This window comes from Podarcis cretensis (assembly GCF_951804945.1).
Source record: "Podarcis cretensis genome assembly, chromosome: 10".
In the NCBI taxonomy this organism is placed as follows: Eukaryota; Metazoa; Chordata; class Lepidosauria; order Squamata; family Lacertidae; genus Podarcis; species Podarcis cretensis.
Window position 1 is genome coordinate 31,297,764 of NC_137179.1, and position 15,100 is coordinate 31,312,863.

Here is a 15,100-nt window from a genome sequence, read left to right on the forward strand (position 1 = left end):
GACTTTGGGGTTTAAAGAAAGTGATGGGGGCAACTAACCATGGAAATGCACCCCAGTCAGGCACCCTTACTACATTGGAGTGGTACTTGAAGAGAGAAATAGCATTTTATCTTTGTGTTGTGAGCAATGATCTTTTCTCTTTACCATATGGCAGCACCCAATAGTGTGTACCATTCTAAAGATACATCTCTGCCTCTCCTTCTGGACTTCAGTTTTTATTCACTGCTGGTTTGTAGGGTGCCCAACCTGGAGGGAACTTCACTGGTTGTCTGCTTGCTTCAGAACCTCAAAGCCCCTAATATTGCTGATTGGTTTCCAAGGCCAAATGGCTCAATAGGCGCTCTGCTTCCAGGGAAGTCAAGACATGTCTGGTAGTAGATAGATTCCCAGATACAAATGAAAAGAGACTTGCTGGTGTTGGTCTGGGGACGCAGAGGTGGCTCTCAAACATAGGATACAAAACAGCTTGTCACGGATTGGTTAATGTCTTCATCGGTTTCTCTCATTTTTACTATATTCTCCTTTTGTAATGTGTTCCTGCTGCAGGAACAAAGCTACAGCTGCCTTCGATTTGAAAGCGGGGGGGGGGGGTATCATCAGTCATTGCAGTTTTGCTTCTTTCCATGTATGTGAATATTAAGCTGCTCACACTAAGGATAGCTATTGCTACTGCATCAGTTCTCCTGCTGCTGTAGTGGAGTGCCTACTGCAAGAATCTTCTTTGCTAAGCATTTGGGCAATAAAGAATAAGCTTTACTTTCTCCCAAGGAGAACGTTTCCCAGATTTAATGGGAAAAGTATGAAGCACTGTCAGTGCAGAAGCTATTGGGTGATGGAGGAGAAGGATACTTTTTGTTCTCCCATATTGTTCTCCCTATTTCCTAGAGGCATTGCTATGGAGATAGCGCCAAAGTCTGAATCTATGTATGTGGAATTTATGTATGAGCACAGTTCCTTCGAGTCCACTATATATCTGAAAGCACGTGAATGCATTTATCGAAGGGCTCTCTGGGTGGAAAACGGAATGTCCTTTGCTCTCTTTCCTTTGCATTTTTCTGCTCAGATCCAAAGCTTTGTGCAATTCCCATGACCCCAAATGGACATCTTGACCCCAGCCTTCCGTGTCTCAACCAGCCTGGAGCAGCTGCTGGAATTCCCAACCCTTCCCGAAATACTCTGCAGCCTGACCAAGTCCTCATGGCCCTCGAATCCAGGAAAAGCAGTGTGATGTCTCTGGTGGGTGAATTTAAATCTAGGTGTAGCACATGTTGCCTAAAGCCAACATACTACAATGATTTCCAGTCCTAACACCTGAGAATAAGATAGTTTACTTTATGGGACCAGAGAATAAGTTCTTCTACATTCAGAGCATGTGCTCTGGTACTGAGCTATTGCTTCCTCTCAAGCTTGCCATTGGCTACATTTTCCAACACTCCTCAGCTCATATGTACTCTAGCTTAAGCAACATCTCTCTTAATCCAAACCTTAATCCAAACCCCAGCTTCAGTTCAAATGTAAGAAGAGCACTGGTGGATCAGACCAAAACATCCTGCTACCCTCAGAGGCCAGTCAGGTGTCTTTGAGAAGCCCATAAGCAGATTGAGGGAGTGATAGCCCTATTCTCCTGCTGTTCCCTAGTGACTGGCATCCAGAGACATGTTGCGTCTGGTCCTGTAAATAATCTATAGCCATCCTGACTAGTAGCCATTGAAAGCTGTATCTTCCATGAATTTCTGCTCTACATCCTCCATGGTTTTCCAGAACTTGTTGTCCCCACTGTTAGAATGTGCAAGATCCATTTCCCTTCCAGCCCTATGGAAATGGATAAGAGTAGTGCTGGGTGGTTGGGTCTTGATGAAGGAAAGCAGTGCTCCTGGTGGGTGACAGCCAATGTGTGCTGTGATTTAGTTATTATGATGACCAAGCCAAAACCATATACCTCTAATTTACAGTTAAAAGAGCTTGAAGTAAAAGCAACTAGTTTGAAGTAAGTTATTGTTCCATTGTAATTTTAATGATCTGTGTTGATTCCGAACTGCCTCATGTGATTTTCCTAATGAAAGATGGTCTAAAAACATTCTTAATAAATAAATGGCTGAGGTTGTTGACTTGTGCTGCTTTCCTATTTGGGTGGGGGTGCTGAACCCTCTCTTGGATTTATTGCAGTCTAGCTCTCGTAGTTCTCATTACGGTGCCTGGAGCCGGACTGGGGGCTGGGGGAGCCGCCGCTCCAGCTGGAACAGCCTCGCCCGGGGACACAGCCTCAAGCACAAGCCTCCTTCAGCTGAGCACGAGTCCCTCTTATCTGGGGAACGACACAGGGCATCAGAGGGTGAACAGGAAGGGCTTGTAAGAGTTCACCACCATCGGCGAACCCTCTCCTTGGACACCAAAGACTCCTCTGAACTGGTGGAGTTGGCACCCACGGTCCTATCCAATCACAGGCCTTTGCGGAAAACGGGTGTGACCACAGGGCCCAGTGAGCACCAGAACTGCAATGGCAAAATGCCCAACATTGCTAAGGATATGTTCCCAGAAATGAACAACCGCAAAGACCATGGAGAAGACGAGGAGGAGATAGACTATGTAAGTAGTTGCTTCCCCTACTAAAGGGGCATTAGGACTTTGTAGAGTTAAGGAGAACTATCATAGCAGATAAGAGGGTGAGCTGGGCCAGCCCAGAACTTCCTGGCTGTACTGTGCAAAGAGAGATCACAGTGAAGCTCTAACAGAACCCTTTCCAAAACTTCTCCTCCCATGAAATGCTTTTCATGTCATGTTCTCTGAAAAGAACATTGTGTTCTGTGACTTTGTGTTGCAGTTCTTCAATTAAATAATGCATACCAAGGAAGGAAATAGTAGGTAAAAATGTGCATAAGAATGCATATATTAGTGAAAATACCATATGAAAACGCATTCTACTCAGGAAAATTGCCTATTGGAATGTGTATATCAGGCAAAATTTTATACCAGCACATGTATGTTAGGAGAAATTTGCATTAGAATGCTGATCAGTTTTCATGATATATATATTTTTTTACAAAAATCACAAACTGATACAGAAATGTGGAGCACTGAACTTGACAACAGAAAAAAAAAATAGAAACTGAGAGAGACAAAAATTGAGACATTTGCCCTTCCCTAGTGGTGAGTGAGCTATCTTCCAGGAAGATTTGCCCATTCTGATCTTCTCATTGAAGAGTGATCAGCTTTTGAAGAACTCTATAGAACTCTATGGTTCCCCAGATTTCCCAAGCCATAGACTCTTCTGTCATTATTTAATTGGTTTCAGAGTGCTTCTGCCACCTTTCAGGGCACACTGCCCACGCAAGGCAGCTTACAAGACATGAAAATTCAATCTCTGTCATACACCAAGAACAGCTAAAAATCCCACCCACAAGTACAGCAGAATCCTATCAAACTTCATAGGTTTTCTTGTTTTTTAAAGATCAGCAGTGATTAGGCTTTACGTGTATCTATCTGAAGCCCTGTCCTTAGCCTGAGTCTTGTCTGAAATTCCAGATGTGTTAGTAGAATATATCCTCTTATACTACATCTCAGACTTTCCTTTATATTTTTGGCATTAGGAACATCCCCATGGATACCTGCATGCCTCTAACTGTGTCTCTCTATCACTTATGGAATAGGCAATATTAGTAAGAATGCACAAACCTCTGATGTAGCCAATGTTTGAAAAATTACTGTGAACTTTATGCAATGTTACTTCAAATTGAGTCTGATTCCCCAAGACTTACTCCCAACACCCAAGTAAGGGTGCTCAGGATTCAGTCTCGGCTACATAAAATTCTCTCTCGAAGGGACTCGATGGATTTCACCAGGTGTGAAATGTCAGTATCAATAAGAGGCATTTGGGGGTTTTCTCAGTAGAAGGCAATGCTCTGAGCTGTTTCAGTAGCCCATGGCTGTTGGTAATTTTAAGTGTTGCCCAATCAGCAAAGCTTTCAGTCTACGTCAGAATGGCAGTGCTGATTCTCTACTTTCTAGGAGGTAAATTAGTTCATTAATCCTGCCATGGTGCTTGCAGTTGGCTCTGATGACCTTGAGGTTCTCTTTTCAGCCCTTCAGTTTTATGTCAGATCAGAGAGAAACTTCTGAACGCTCTGTCCATGCCATCATCGTCTCCCACAGCTGTGATTTCAAGTCATTTTCTTACCCTGCATGGGGCATGGTGGGTAGTGAATGAGCCATATAGATGAAGAACCTGTAATTGGGAGGTTTCTCAGTTTTTGGTATGCAAGGCGTTAAAGGAGTCTTGCTCATGTGGGGAAAGTGAAGAAGGCGGCAACTTCTGATGTTCTGCCTCGCTTTTCACAGAGCCTGTGTTTCCGTATCAAAAAGATGATAGAGGCCTACAAGCCAGACTGGTGTGAGTTGCGTGAAGACTGGTCCATCTACCTTTTCTCACCACAAAACAGGTACGTGTCCTTTACTTTTGCTTATGTTTGTGAGGGATGGGCAAATTGGGGTGGGATACTACCACGCTGCCTTGATTTTTTTGCATTTACCTTCAGTCACACCTGCACATCTTTTAGAGCACATGGTCCGGCCCCCCACAAGATCTGAGGGACAGTGGACCAGCCCCCTGCTGAAAAAGTTTGCTGACGCCTGCATTACATTATCAGACATACACCATGATGTATTTTTTAGCAATGTTGCACTACTGTATCTTCTTTTCACAATACATTCTGCATTATTTTGCAAAGCTTATAGCAGCAGAGGAAGTTATCCCAGCTCTCAAATTTACTACTATTTATTATTAATAAAATGAGAGATTCTAAAAGTTTGCCATGAGGCAATACTAATTAAATCAGTTGCACAGTCTTCAAGTGGAACCAAACGAATTTTGAACAGGAGGTTTAACAGCTAAAGTTTCAGGGAGTAATTTTATCATCTTCCAATTCCCCCAAACCTTCTCACTACCCCTATCATTCCTTAGAAACATATGCACTTCACAAACAAGTGAACTGTCTTTCAGATTTCGTATCCTCTGTCAAACTATCATCGCCCATAAGCTGTTTGATTACATTGTCCTGGCCTTCATTTTCCTGAACTGCATCACTATTGCCCTGGAGAGACCACAGATTGAACAGAGAAGCACAGTGAGTACTATAACCTGTTCAGATGGACCATAGAATCTTAGGGGAGCAGAGTTCTTTTTACCTTTTGCACAGTTAGGACATAGAAAGGATGTTGGAGAGTGTGGGTTTTTTGTTTTTTGTTTTTGTTTGTTTGTTTTACAATCTTGGTAAAACAAGTCTATGGAGAAAATGGAAAATGGAACTTGACTAGTTTTACTAAGAATTAAATGTATGCCTCTGTTTCCAGTGGAAGCAGCTTTGTATATGTGTGATTGCATGTGTGAGCTTGGGCCTGCCACTACTAGTATGCAGCCCTAAACACCTTTTTACCAGGGTAATTTGGCACTCTGCCTGAAAAGGCCCCCCTGTCCTGAGTTAGAGTGATGATGTTTCTTATCTGTGTTAGTAAGTGTCAGAATATCTATTTTAGATAAATGTGTGTGACATAAAAGAGCATATGCTTGTAAAATACTTTAGCCATTCAGATGAAATCCTTGACAATATATTCTATGTGAAGAAAACGCTTCCTATCTAAAACTTCAGAATGGTACTTCCTTACCGTATTTTTTGCCCCATAGGGCACACCGGCCCATAGGGCGCACCTCGTTTTTTTTGGGGGGGGAATAAAGAAAAAAATTATTCCCCCCCCCCCCAGGCACAGGGCTGGGGCGGGGGAAACCCGAGCTTCCCCCGACCTCAGCCCCCAGAACAGGCTGCTATCCGCAAGCCTAGGGAGCCCGGCGGGAAGTCGTGCTGGTCTCCTCAGGCTTGTGGATATCTTCCCGAAGCCCGGGGCGCAAAGCTCAGTGCACTCCAGGCTTTGGGATGCAGGCAGCTCCCACCGCCAGCCTCCAAACCAGGTCGGAGAACAGCGGGAAGGCGCGCTCTGCCTCCCCACTGTCCCCCGAGCTTGTGGGGCTGGCAGTAGGGAGAAGCGCTGCTTTCCCCACCGCCAGCCTCCAAACCAGGTCAGGTTTGGAGGCTGCTATCCGCAAGCCTTGGGAGCCCAACAGGCTTGCGGATAGCTTCCTGAAGCCTGGAGAGCGAGAGCGAAAGCCTGCATTCGCCCCATAGGACGCACACACATTTCCCCTTCATTTTTGGAGGGGGAAAAGTGAGTTCTATAGGGCGAAAAATACGGTACATTACTATAACAGCAGCCATTGATAGTAAAAAATGAGGAAAACACATATATTTCTCATGTATTGGAAATCTATACACCTGCCAATAAGAGGGAAGCTCATTGTGTACACGACAACACTGAAGATGAAAGTTAGATAAGATGGTTTATCTGTGTGCTTTGGGGATTAGCTTTTAAATGTATAATCAGGAGAACATACACACTGAAGACTGTTTTCACATTCCTGAGACAAGGCTTGCGAAATTCCACTTATGAACCTTGGGCACATAGCAGGCAGCACTTTCCAGCTCATGGCAAACTGTGTGAACAAGCCTCCCTTCTGCAAATGTGGGTTTGCAGTGACAGTCCAGTGTTGTGCCCGGTAGTGGGGGGAACCATAGCTTAGTGACAGAGGACACACTTTGAATGCAGAAGGCTCCAAATTCAATCCCTGACATCTCTAGTTAAAAGGCTCACCTGGCAAGTAATGAGAAGGTCCTCTGCTTGAGACCTGGGAGAGCTGCTGCTGGGCCAAATGAACATCTTGCTGTTATAAGGCAGTTTCCTATGTTCTGTGCACAGTTTGCCTCAACCACAGAAGAGCCACATACTTGGCTTGATTGCTAGGAGCACCATCTACCTGAGGATTCTATTCAGTGGTGTAACAGTTCACAACTGGAAGGCATGTTGGCAAATGTGGCTCAAAATGCAGCAGGTTCATTTCCCCCCTGCTGCGTTTTAAGCTGCATTTGCACAGTTCACATCAGAGACAGGATGAGGCATTACCTGTTTTGTTTCCTCACCCCTGCAAACCCCTCCTCCCCCAGAACTCCCATTTATGAAGCTGTCATCTGTGCATGCACAATGGTTTATTAGGGCATGGTCACATGACTGCTAACTCTGCATCTAGTTTTCTAGTCAAATTGAAGCTGCTTTGAGGGGGAAACACATCAAATAGCAGTATTTGTCAACAAAGCACAGGGTCAGCATGGATTGTGGCTCATGCCGTGGGAATGTGACTTCTAAAACTAGCAGTGGGAATGCACTGGATGGAGTGTAACTGGCAATGTGAGCATGCCCTTAGCTGTGTTTGTATCTTTTTTTTAGGTATTTGTGAATGTAAATGAAAAGAAAACCTCAGTCGCTGGCCTGTTCACATTCATTTTTTATTTCTGCCACATCCACTAGGAACTGATTGGGCCACAACAGTAGACTAGGAAGGACAACAGCATATTATAATGTACTTGAGATGTTGGGTGGGGTGATGCTTTTGGCAGCTGACCTTAAAGTACCCTAGACTTTTAGATCCACCTGACTCTTAGCAACCAAGTAGGATTTGCCAAGCTCGTTGCAATGACTCAAACTGCAGAGCTCTTGCTAGATACATTCTGAGGCTGCCTTTGATTATTCCAGGAGAGAATCTTCCTTACGGTATCCAATTACATCTTCACAGCGATCTTCGTTGCTGAGATGACACTGAAAGTAAGTCACTCATTGACAGCTACCAAGCCGTCCCCATTTCACTGACCCAACTAACCCCTTCCAAGTCTGTCAGGGAGGCAAACATACCATTTGGGGGGGGGGCGACGGGTAAGGTACAAAAGGGTGCCATTTTCACAAATATATTTATCAGAGTTTAAAAAGGGCAGATGCCCTTTTGGTGAATGTACATATATTGCTGCAAATAGGGCAGCAATTCTTTGTCTATTCAGAGCTCCACCCGAATAGGCTTTGCTTGCCCATGATGATATCAGCACTTAGCTGAATCTGATGAGCTGTGAAGCATTTCAGCATCAAGGTCGCTGCATGACCCCTGGCTGGCTAGGGTAACTTTAGAAAAGAGAGAACTCACGGTGGGGAGCAATGAGAATAGCACCCAAGAGACAGACGGTGGGGCAAATAATGGCAGCACTTTGAAAGTGATTTCAGGGGTTGTGTTTTTCCCCCAAATAAACATTTCTTCCCTCCTCCTAAGAAAGGATCCAGTACATTCACACACACACACACACACACACACCCCAAATGAGTAAATATTCAGTGTTGCCATATTTCTTGCTGGTTATATTTGTACAATTGCTTCCCACAGGCTGGCATGATAGGAAGTACTGAGAATTAAAACCAGTGGTTTTTTTTTTCTAAAAAATAAATGTTTAGGGATACTCTCATTTTGACTCAAGAAAATCACCATTTTATAGTTCAAATTGGGAAAAACAAATACAGTAAATGGACAAAAGTACAAAGTTTCACAAATTGTTTAGGGGTATGCATACCCCTGTGTCCCCCCAGAAAAAAGCACTGATTAAAACCCTTTCATTTCCAAATCTCAGAACTCCAAAACTTGAAATTATCTCTGTGGTGATGAAGGGATTTGTATATAGTATAAGCAGCAGCAGCAGCAAGAAGATTATCAGGGCCTTGGTGGCTATTAGCAGCTTTTAAAAAAGATATTTGTTAGAGGTGAAATCAGGCCCTCCTGTCCATTTTTTATTCCCCAGAGTTTTGGTTGTTGTTGTTTTTATTAGAAGAGAGCCAAGCATTATATCAGTGTCAGTGATCAGCTTTCCATTGACCCCTTGCCTGTTCCCATCAAGAATTCTGTACCCAGGTGAAACCCTCAAGTATCTGCACTGTGTAGTAGTTCCAGGAGTGTAGCTCAGCGTTACTGCTTGACTATCACGTTCTCCACACTCATGCATTCTCTCATCTCCCCTAGGTAGTCTCCCTTGGCCTATATTTTGGAGAGCAGGCCTATCTCCGCAGTAGCTGGAATATCCTGGATGGCTTCTTGGTGTTCGTATCCATCATTGATATTGTGGTTTCGGTAGCCTCTGCTGGTGGAGCCAAAATTCTGGGGGTGCTGCGAGTCCTCCGGCTGCTGCGTACTTTACGCCCTCTTAGGTGAGATCCAAAAGGCTAGTCTCCCTCCTCCTCTCTTTTGTAAGGACCCTGCTTCTGAACACCCAGAGAAAGCTTGTGTGGACTCCGAGATGTTTTGCCGTGATAAAGGTTTTGGAAAGGGCAATAAGAAGGGTCAAGAGCTTAGGGCACTTAGATACAGTCTGTGATGACAAGGCCAATCAAAATAGGAAAGAACAAGCATAGAGGCAGGGAGTGGGTGTGTATGCATCCAGAGTCAGTTTTGACAGTAGCGATGGGGGAGAATTTAGACTGAGTTTGCATTTAGGTGCCTAATTTGCACTTTCAAAAGCAATATGCAAACCAAAGCACAGCTGTTCTTCGAAACTGGCATTGCTCTTAATTTTGTAATGCAATTGTCCAGCCATGTAATGTGTACAAAAATACATATATGGGGATGAAATGATGCCCTTGCTGGAAAATTGCCGTGTTGCTTTACGGGGCAAGCAGCTGTGCCGTGATACTTTTTAGAGCAGCTCTTCGTAAAACATTGAGAAAAGCATCTCTGTTCTACGTCTCCCTTATTGTTGCTCCTCACAGTGCTTCTTTTTCAGGGTTATAAGTCGTGCGCCGGGCCTGAAGCTTGTGGTCGAGACACTCATTTCATCACTCAAGCCCATTGGAAACATCGTCCTCATTTGCTGTGCTTTCTTCATCATCTTTGGCATTCTTGGGGTGCAGGTACTGTTGTTAATATCATCTATGAGAAAATGTATTATTTTTAATTATTTTTAAAATTTTATTGCATTTATATCCCACCTTTCCTCCAAGGAGCTCATGGTGGTGTACATGGTTCTCTTCCTCCCCATTTTACCCTCACAGCAGCCCTGTGAGGTAGGCCAGGCTGAGAGACTGTAACTGGCCCAAGGTCACCCAACTGAGTTTTATGGTTGAGGAGGGATTTGAACCCGCGTTGCCTAGATCCTAGTCCAACACTACAACTACTACACCACTCTGGTTCCTCTGTCTTTGTGTCTCCTCTGCTGCATCTTTTTGTCCTAACATGAAAGCAGTTGAGAATTTACTTCTGCTTACTTAAAGGCCTGCTTTCCCATTATAATATAGACCATGGTAAAGAGGTGGATAGGAAATTTGTCAAGAGATGTGTGGCTTTTTGTCTCCTGATGAGGCAGGGTGGGGCACGGGATCTGGTTGGTGGGCTGGATTCTTCCTTCCCTCCCCCACCCCTCACTGCAGGCCAACTTTGACAAGCAGGTGGAACCGCCTATTTGTCAGACACCTGATAATGTATTCAAGCCACTTGGATTTCCAAGGAGGTGGCTCTCAGCACTGATCAGCTGATGGACGCTGAGAGACATCACTTCAAAGTCCATTTGCAAGCAGTTCGAATGCAAGCCACTTGCAAGCGGACTTCAGAAATGATGGCAAACAAAGTGCTGTCCCCATGGCATCTGCCTAGGAATGCATCGATTCTAATTCTAATCTATTAAATTCCTATACCGCCCTTCATCTGAAAGATCACAAGGCAGTTTACAATCTCAAAACACAAAAATGCATACCATAATAGCAAACAAAAAATAATATCCTACACAGTTTAAAAGGCCATAGATTGTTTAATTAGCCAAAGGTCTGGAAGAAGAGGCTCCCAGGCTCCCAGCTCATCCCTGAAAATGCAGACACAGAGAAAGCAAGAACCTATTTGGATGAGCTTGAGATGTCATATTGCACTAATAAAAAAAAGTAAAAAACAAACATCAGGAAAGGAGGGGTGGGACGTCAAGAAGGAATTTATATTAGGGAAAAACATTTTGTTTATGACAATAAATATTTTGGAATATTTTTCGAGATTTAATAAAAAATTAGAGGAGGGGTCATATTCACTGTTTCACACTCCCTCTTTGGTCGAGTTCTAATGTGATAGCTGGAAGGGATGCATTTCAAAATAATAAGAGTGCACGGCTGGTGTTCAGGGCTACAGTAAGATTCAGCTGGACCTCAGGACCCAATGCTGAAATGGCATGTTGGCTGCTGGTCCAAACTGAAATGCTTGAGAGCGCAGATATCTACCTGCTGTTTTATTACAAAAAAAGTGGTTTCTGTTAATTCCTGACTTTCCCCCACATTCCAAGCACTGGATCCACCCACGACTATTTGAAGAAGAAAGTAGTGACGTTCTGTTTTATTTTAGGCTCCTACTGCAGAGGTCTGCTGGAGTGGGTAGTGCTTCTATCATTTGGAAGAATGTGCTATATTTAATCTGTATGTAGGGATGGCAGTTTCATAATGTACGGGAAGTGCTAGAAAGCAGATGAGCTTCCTGTAACGTGTGAAGTCACCCTGAGATTTTCCAAATGCACAATCCAATCCCTGCCATATGGGAAAGGGAACTGGGGCAACAGATTTTTTTTAAGTCACCACCGAGTAAATTTATGTTGAAATGTCTGAGAAGTAGGGGATATTTTCTGAGTATATAATTTATGGGAGCAGTATGCTCGCATTCAGCAAACCCAGTAACAATTTGGAACAGAATAACTCTAGGCTGGCCTGGAGAATAGAATTGGGGGAATTTTGCTTCTGCTAGTCCCCATTCAGCTACTTTCTCATTTAATTACTTCCAAATGGGTGTCAGGAGGTTAATGACTCTCAGTTCACAATGGGTCTTAAACCAGGTGGCAGTCAGTGACCAAGAGGTGCAAGTTGCCTTGTCTCGTAACCAAACTCAGGAGCACCACTTAACAGCAAAGTCTCTGACAAAGCGGTTTCTTCTTGCAGCTGTTCAAGGGGAAGTTCTACCACTGTCTGGGCGTGGACACCCGAAACATCACCAATAGGTCTGACTGCATGGCTGCCAATTACAAGTGGGTCCATCACAAATACAACTTCGACAATCTGGGCCAGGTAAATGTGGAACCCTCCAAGTTTCCTTAGACTCGTTTTAGTCTCCCTGGTGTCTTCAGCCCAAAAGGAGGAACTGTGACATCAGACATCGATCCTCACATTGAAGGATGGGAGGTTGTAGGACTGCTGTTGAGAGCCTTCGTCTTCAGAAGCGTATCCAGTTTTTCATTACTACATTATAAGATAGATATACCTTAAGAATCAGAATCCCAAATGGCACAGTCCATCCAACATTAAGCACTTCTAAGTCTCCTTGGTTTCAGCAATAAAATCAGCACATAGAAACTAAACTAAACCAACCACATTTTAATAAAAACGGCAATTAAAGCTTCAGTTAAGCATGCAATTACATGTCTATTGAGAAGTAAATACCATTGTTTAATGGGGTTGGCTCCCAGGTAAGTGGGTTAAAGAACTGTAGCCTTTACTCCATTACGAATTTCAGTGGGATGCAAAGTGCTTAACTTTGGTTCAGATAATGCCTCTGAGTCTGGTTTGGTTTGGTTTGGTTGGTTGGTTTAAAATACTGATATACCTCATCTCATTGGAATAATATCAAGTTGGCGTACTGTACAATAAATGATTAATGCAAAGCAGCAATTCAGAAGCTGCTTAAAAAAATTCAATAAAAGCAGCACATCTCATTTACAGTATCCAGGAATCTTTCAAGTGGTCTCAGAGGTCAGAGAAAGCTGAAGACCTCTGAGACCTAAAAGAAAAAAGAATCAGAAATAGCATGTTGAGGTTCTAGAACACATAGGAACATAGAAAGCTGCCTTCTATCGAGTCACACCTGTATGAATTGTGTAGTTAAGTAACTGGCACATGGCCCTTTTAAGAGAAACAGGCATAGCCCAGGAGGCCAGCTGCTGCAGAGCTGACTCAGAGAAGTGGCCTGACTAAAGAAGTTTGTTACCACTTTATGTAGGTTCCCAGACCTTTTCAGAAATAAAGTTCATTAACTTGGCTTATAGTGAGTTTCTAGATAAACAGCTGAAGCCAACACACGGTGTCAGAAGTTTGATGGTAACACAAGACCATCAGTCCATCTAGCACAGCATTGTCTGCACTGACTAGAAGTTGCTCTCCAGGCTTCCCTTCCAGCCCTACCACCTGGACACGACAGGAATTGAACCTTTAGATGCAAAGCAGACACCCTACTGTTGAGCTGTGGCCCTTCCCACCATATGACATGTGCACATGATTTACGTGGAAAGGATAAACAGCTATGCATTATGAGGGATTAAACTGTAATAATTAATTGAAAATATTTTCAAATATATTTTCAAAAGTCAGAATTTTAACTCTAATTCCAATGCTGTTGATGGTGCTAATCAGGATTTACTGGGCATGTAGGACAGGAAAGCAGGATCCTACAGACCCTGTACGGAAGAGCCAATGACTGCATGGAGGGTGGAGATGAGGCCTGCCACCACAATCCTGCCTTGCAGCAGCACATGTTCTGCATGCTCTGTTTAGTTGCATGAACAGGGATATCATTTTCATGCGGTTTACATTGTATGCTATCTTAAGAGACCTGGTGGCAAGTTTTAAATGCAAAGAAATCAATCGGGGGGCGGTGTTTACGAGGGACAAAGAAAGAAGGACTACAAATAGTGTGTTTAGATTCCAGTAAAGCATGTTCAGACCGGACATTAGAAAAGATCTCTTTGCAAAAAGAACTGTTGGAGAAATGAAAATGGTTGCCTAGGGAAACTGTCGAGTCTCAGCCTCTGGAGGCTCTTAAGGGAGCAAGCAGAGCGAGTGTTTATGGAGGATGCTTTACATTTCTGATTAAAATATTCTAGCTTCTTTCCCTGTTTGCATCCAGTTGAAATTCACTGTCTAATCTGTATGTTTTCTTAATGGATGCTCCATACTTCTCCCATAATATTCTCCCAGTGTTGGTGGAGGGAGGCCTCCTGAAGTGTCTTGGAATCTTTTTTGAAGGGTCAACTTTTGCATGGAGTGCAAATTTTCCATGCTGGAGTGAGACGTGGCAGGGAAGAGTTCAGAGCCAGTTATAAAGGGATAAGTGGGTTCTTAAAAAATAATATTCAGATGCATGTCACAGTCCTTCCTGATACTTTTCATGTTTCCCTTTTTTGCAACCCCTTGGATTTGATAGATTTGTGAGATTTTAGCAAGGAATGGAGTGTATTGTGATGAGTTTTTTTCTAAACCAACAGTGTGACTGAGCTGATCTGGTGTTTCTCTAGGGACAAATTTCTCAGAGGACAGCTGTCTGGCAGCACTTCCTTCTCTCTCTTCCCCCTTTTCACAGGCAAATTCTTTTCCCTCTCCCATCAACTTTTCCTGGAGAACTTGGGCAGGGTGGTGGAGGAAGAAGGAAGGAAGGAACCTCTCTGTTTTTTTGCTATTCATTTGTGTGCATCAAATAGTCAACCCCTGAACCAGTCAAAAGCTGACTCACTTTCATGTGTTGCAGGCTTTGATGTCACTCTTTGTACTGGCTTCCAAAGATGGCTGGGTCAACATTATGTACAATGGACTGGATGCTGTGGCTGTTGATCAGCAGGTATGGAACTTGCTTTACAAAATGATCATTCATGTTGCTTTCAGCTGGGTTGTTAAATAGGCTGGATGATCCATCTTTGATGACTCCTAATTGGTTTGCTATGTACCGCCCCAAGTACTAGGAAGTTATAGGGGGAGTGGTTAAGTTTTTTCTGGATAACATAGTGCGGCAGGCCATTTTTCATGATGTCTCTATGACAAAACACATTGAGCATAGACAGATCACTCTTTTTCTGGTCAATGTCTGTTTTGCATGTGTTCATTCATAAAGCCAATCCTCCCTGTTTCTGCAATTTAAAATATGTATGTTTGAACATATTTTCCTAATGGTATTTTCTCGCAAAGTGCATTTTTCTAAATTTATGTCATCATGAAAACTTGCATTTCTAGATGCATTTTAGTACTCTTTTTTGAGTGTGGGAGCTGCATTTCAAAATTAGAAGTGCAAACTCCAAAAGATTACCCGTTTCTGACCTGCATTTTAGTATTAGAGATCAGGTCAGTTTGTAGCAGAATTTGCGAATAACAGATTTCTCAGTTGACCCTTCTAATATGTCCTCTTGCTGTG

The 15,100-nt window shown here is 43.4% G+C and overlaps 1 protein-coding gene across 6 annotated transcripts in view; it reads left to right on the forward strand.

Annotated features, from left to right (window-relative positions):
* CACNA1I (calcium voltage-gated channel subunit alpha1 I) overlaps positions 1 to 15,100 on the forward strand; it is a 366,532-nt gene that overhangs the window by 311,423 nt on the left and 40,009 nt on the right. For all 6 annotated transcript variants that reach the window (XM_079994542.1, XM_079994543.1, XM_079994544.1 and 3 more), the window contains 9 exons: positions 1,064 to 1,236; positions 2,167 to 2,586; positions 4,336 to 4,436; positions 4,997 to 5,120; positions 7,633 to 7,701; positions 8,933 to 9,117; positions 9,690 to 9,816; positions 11,869 to 11,994; positions 14,444 to 14,533. In XM_079994542.1, coding sequence (XP_079850668.1) covers positions 1,064 to 1,236; positions 2,167 to 2,586; positions 4,336 to 4,436; positions 4,997 to 5,120; positions 7,633 to 7,701; positions 8,933 to 9,117; positions 9,690 to 9,816; positions 11,869 to 11,994; positions 14,444 to 14,533 — 1,415 coding nt within the window. The remainder of the gene's footprint in view (positions 1 to 1,063; positions 1,237 to 2,166; positions 2,587 to 4,335; positions 4,437 to 4,996; positions 5,121 to 7,632; positions 7,702 to 8,932; positions 9,118 to 9,689; positions 9,817 to 11,868; positions 11,995 to 14,443; positions 14,534 to 15,100) is intronic.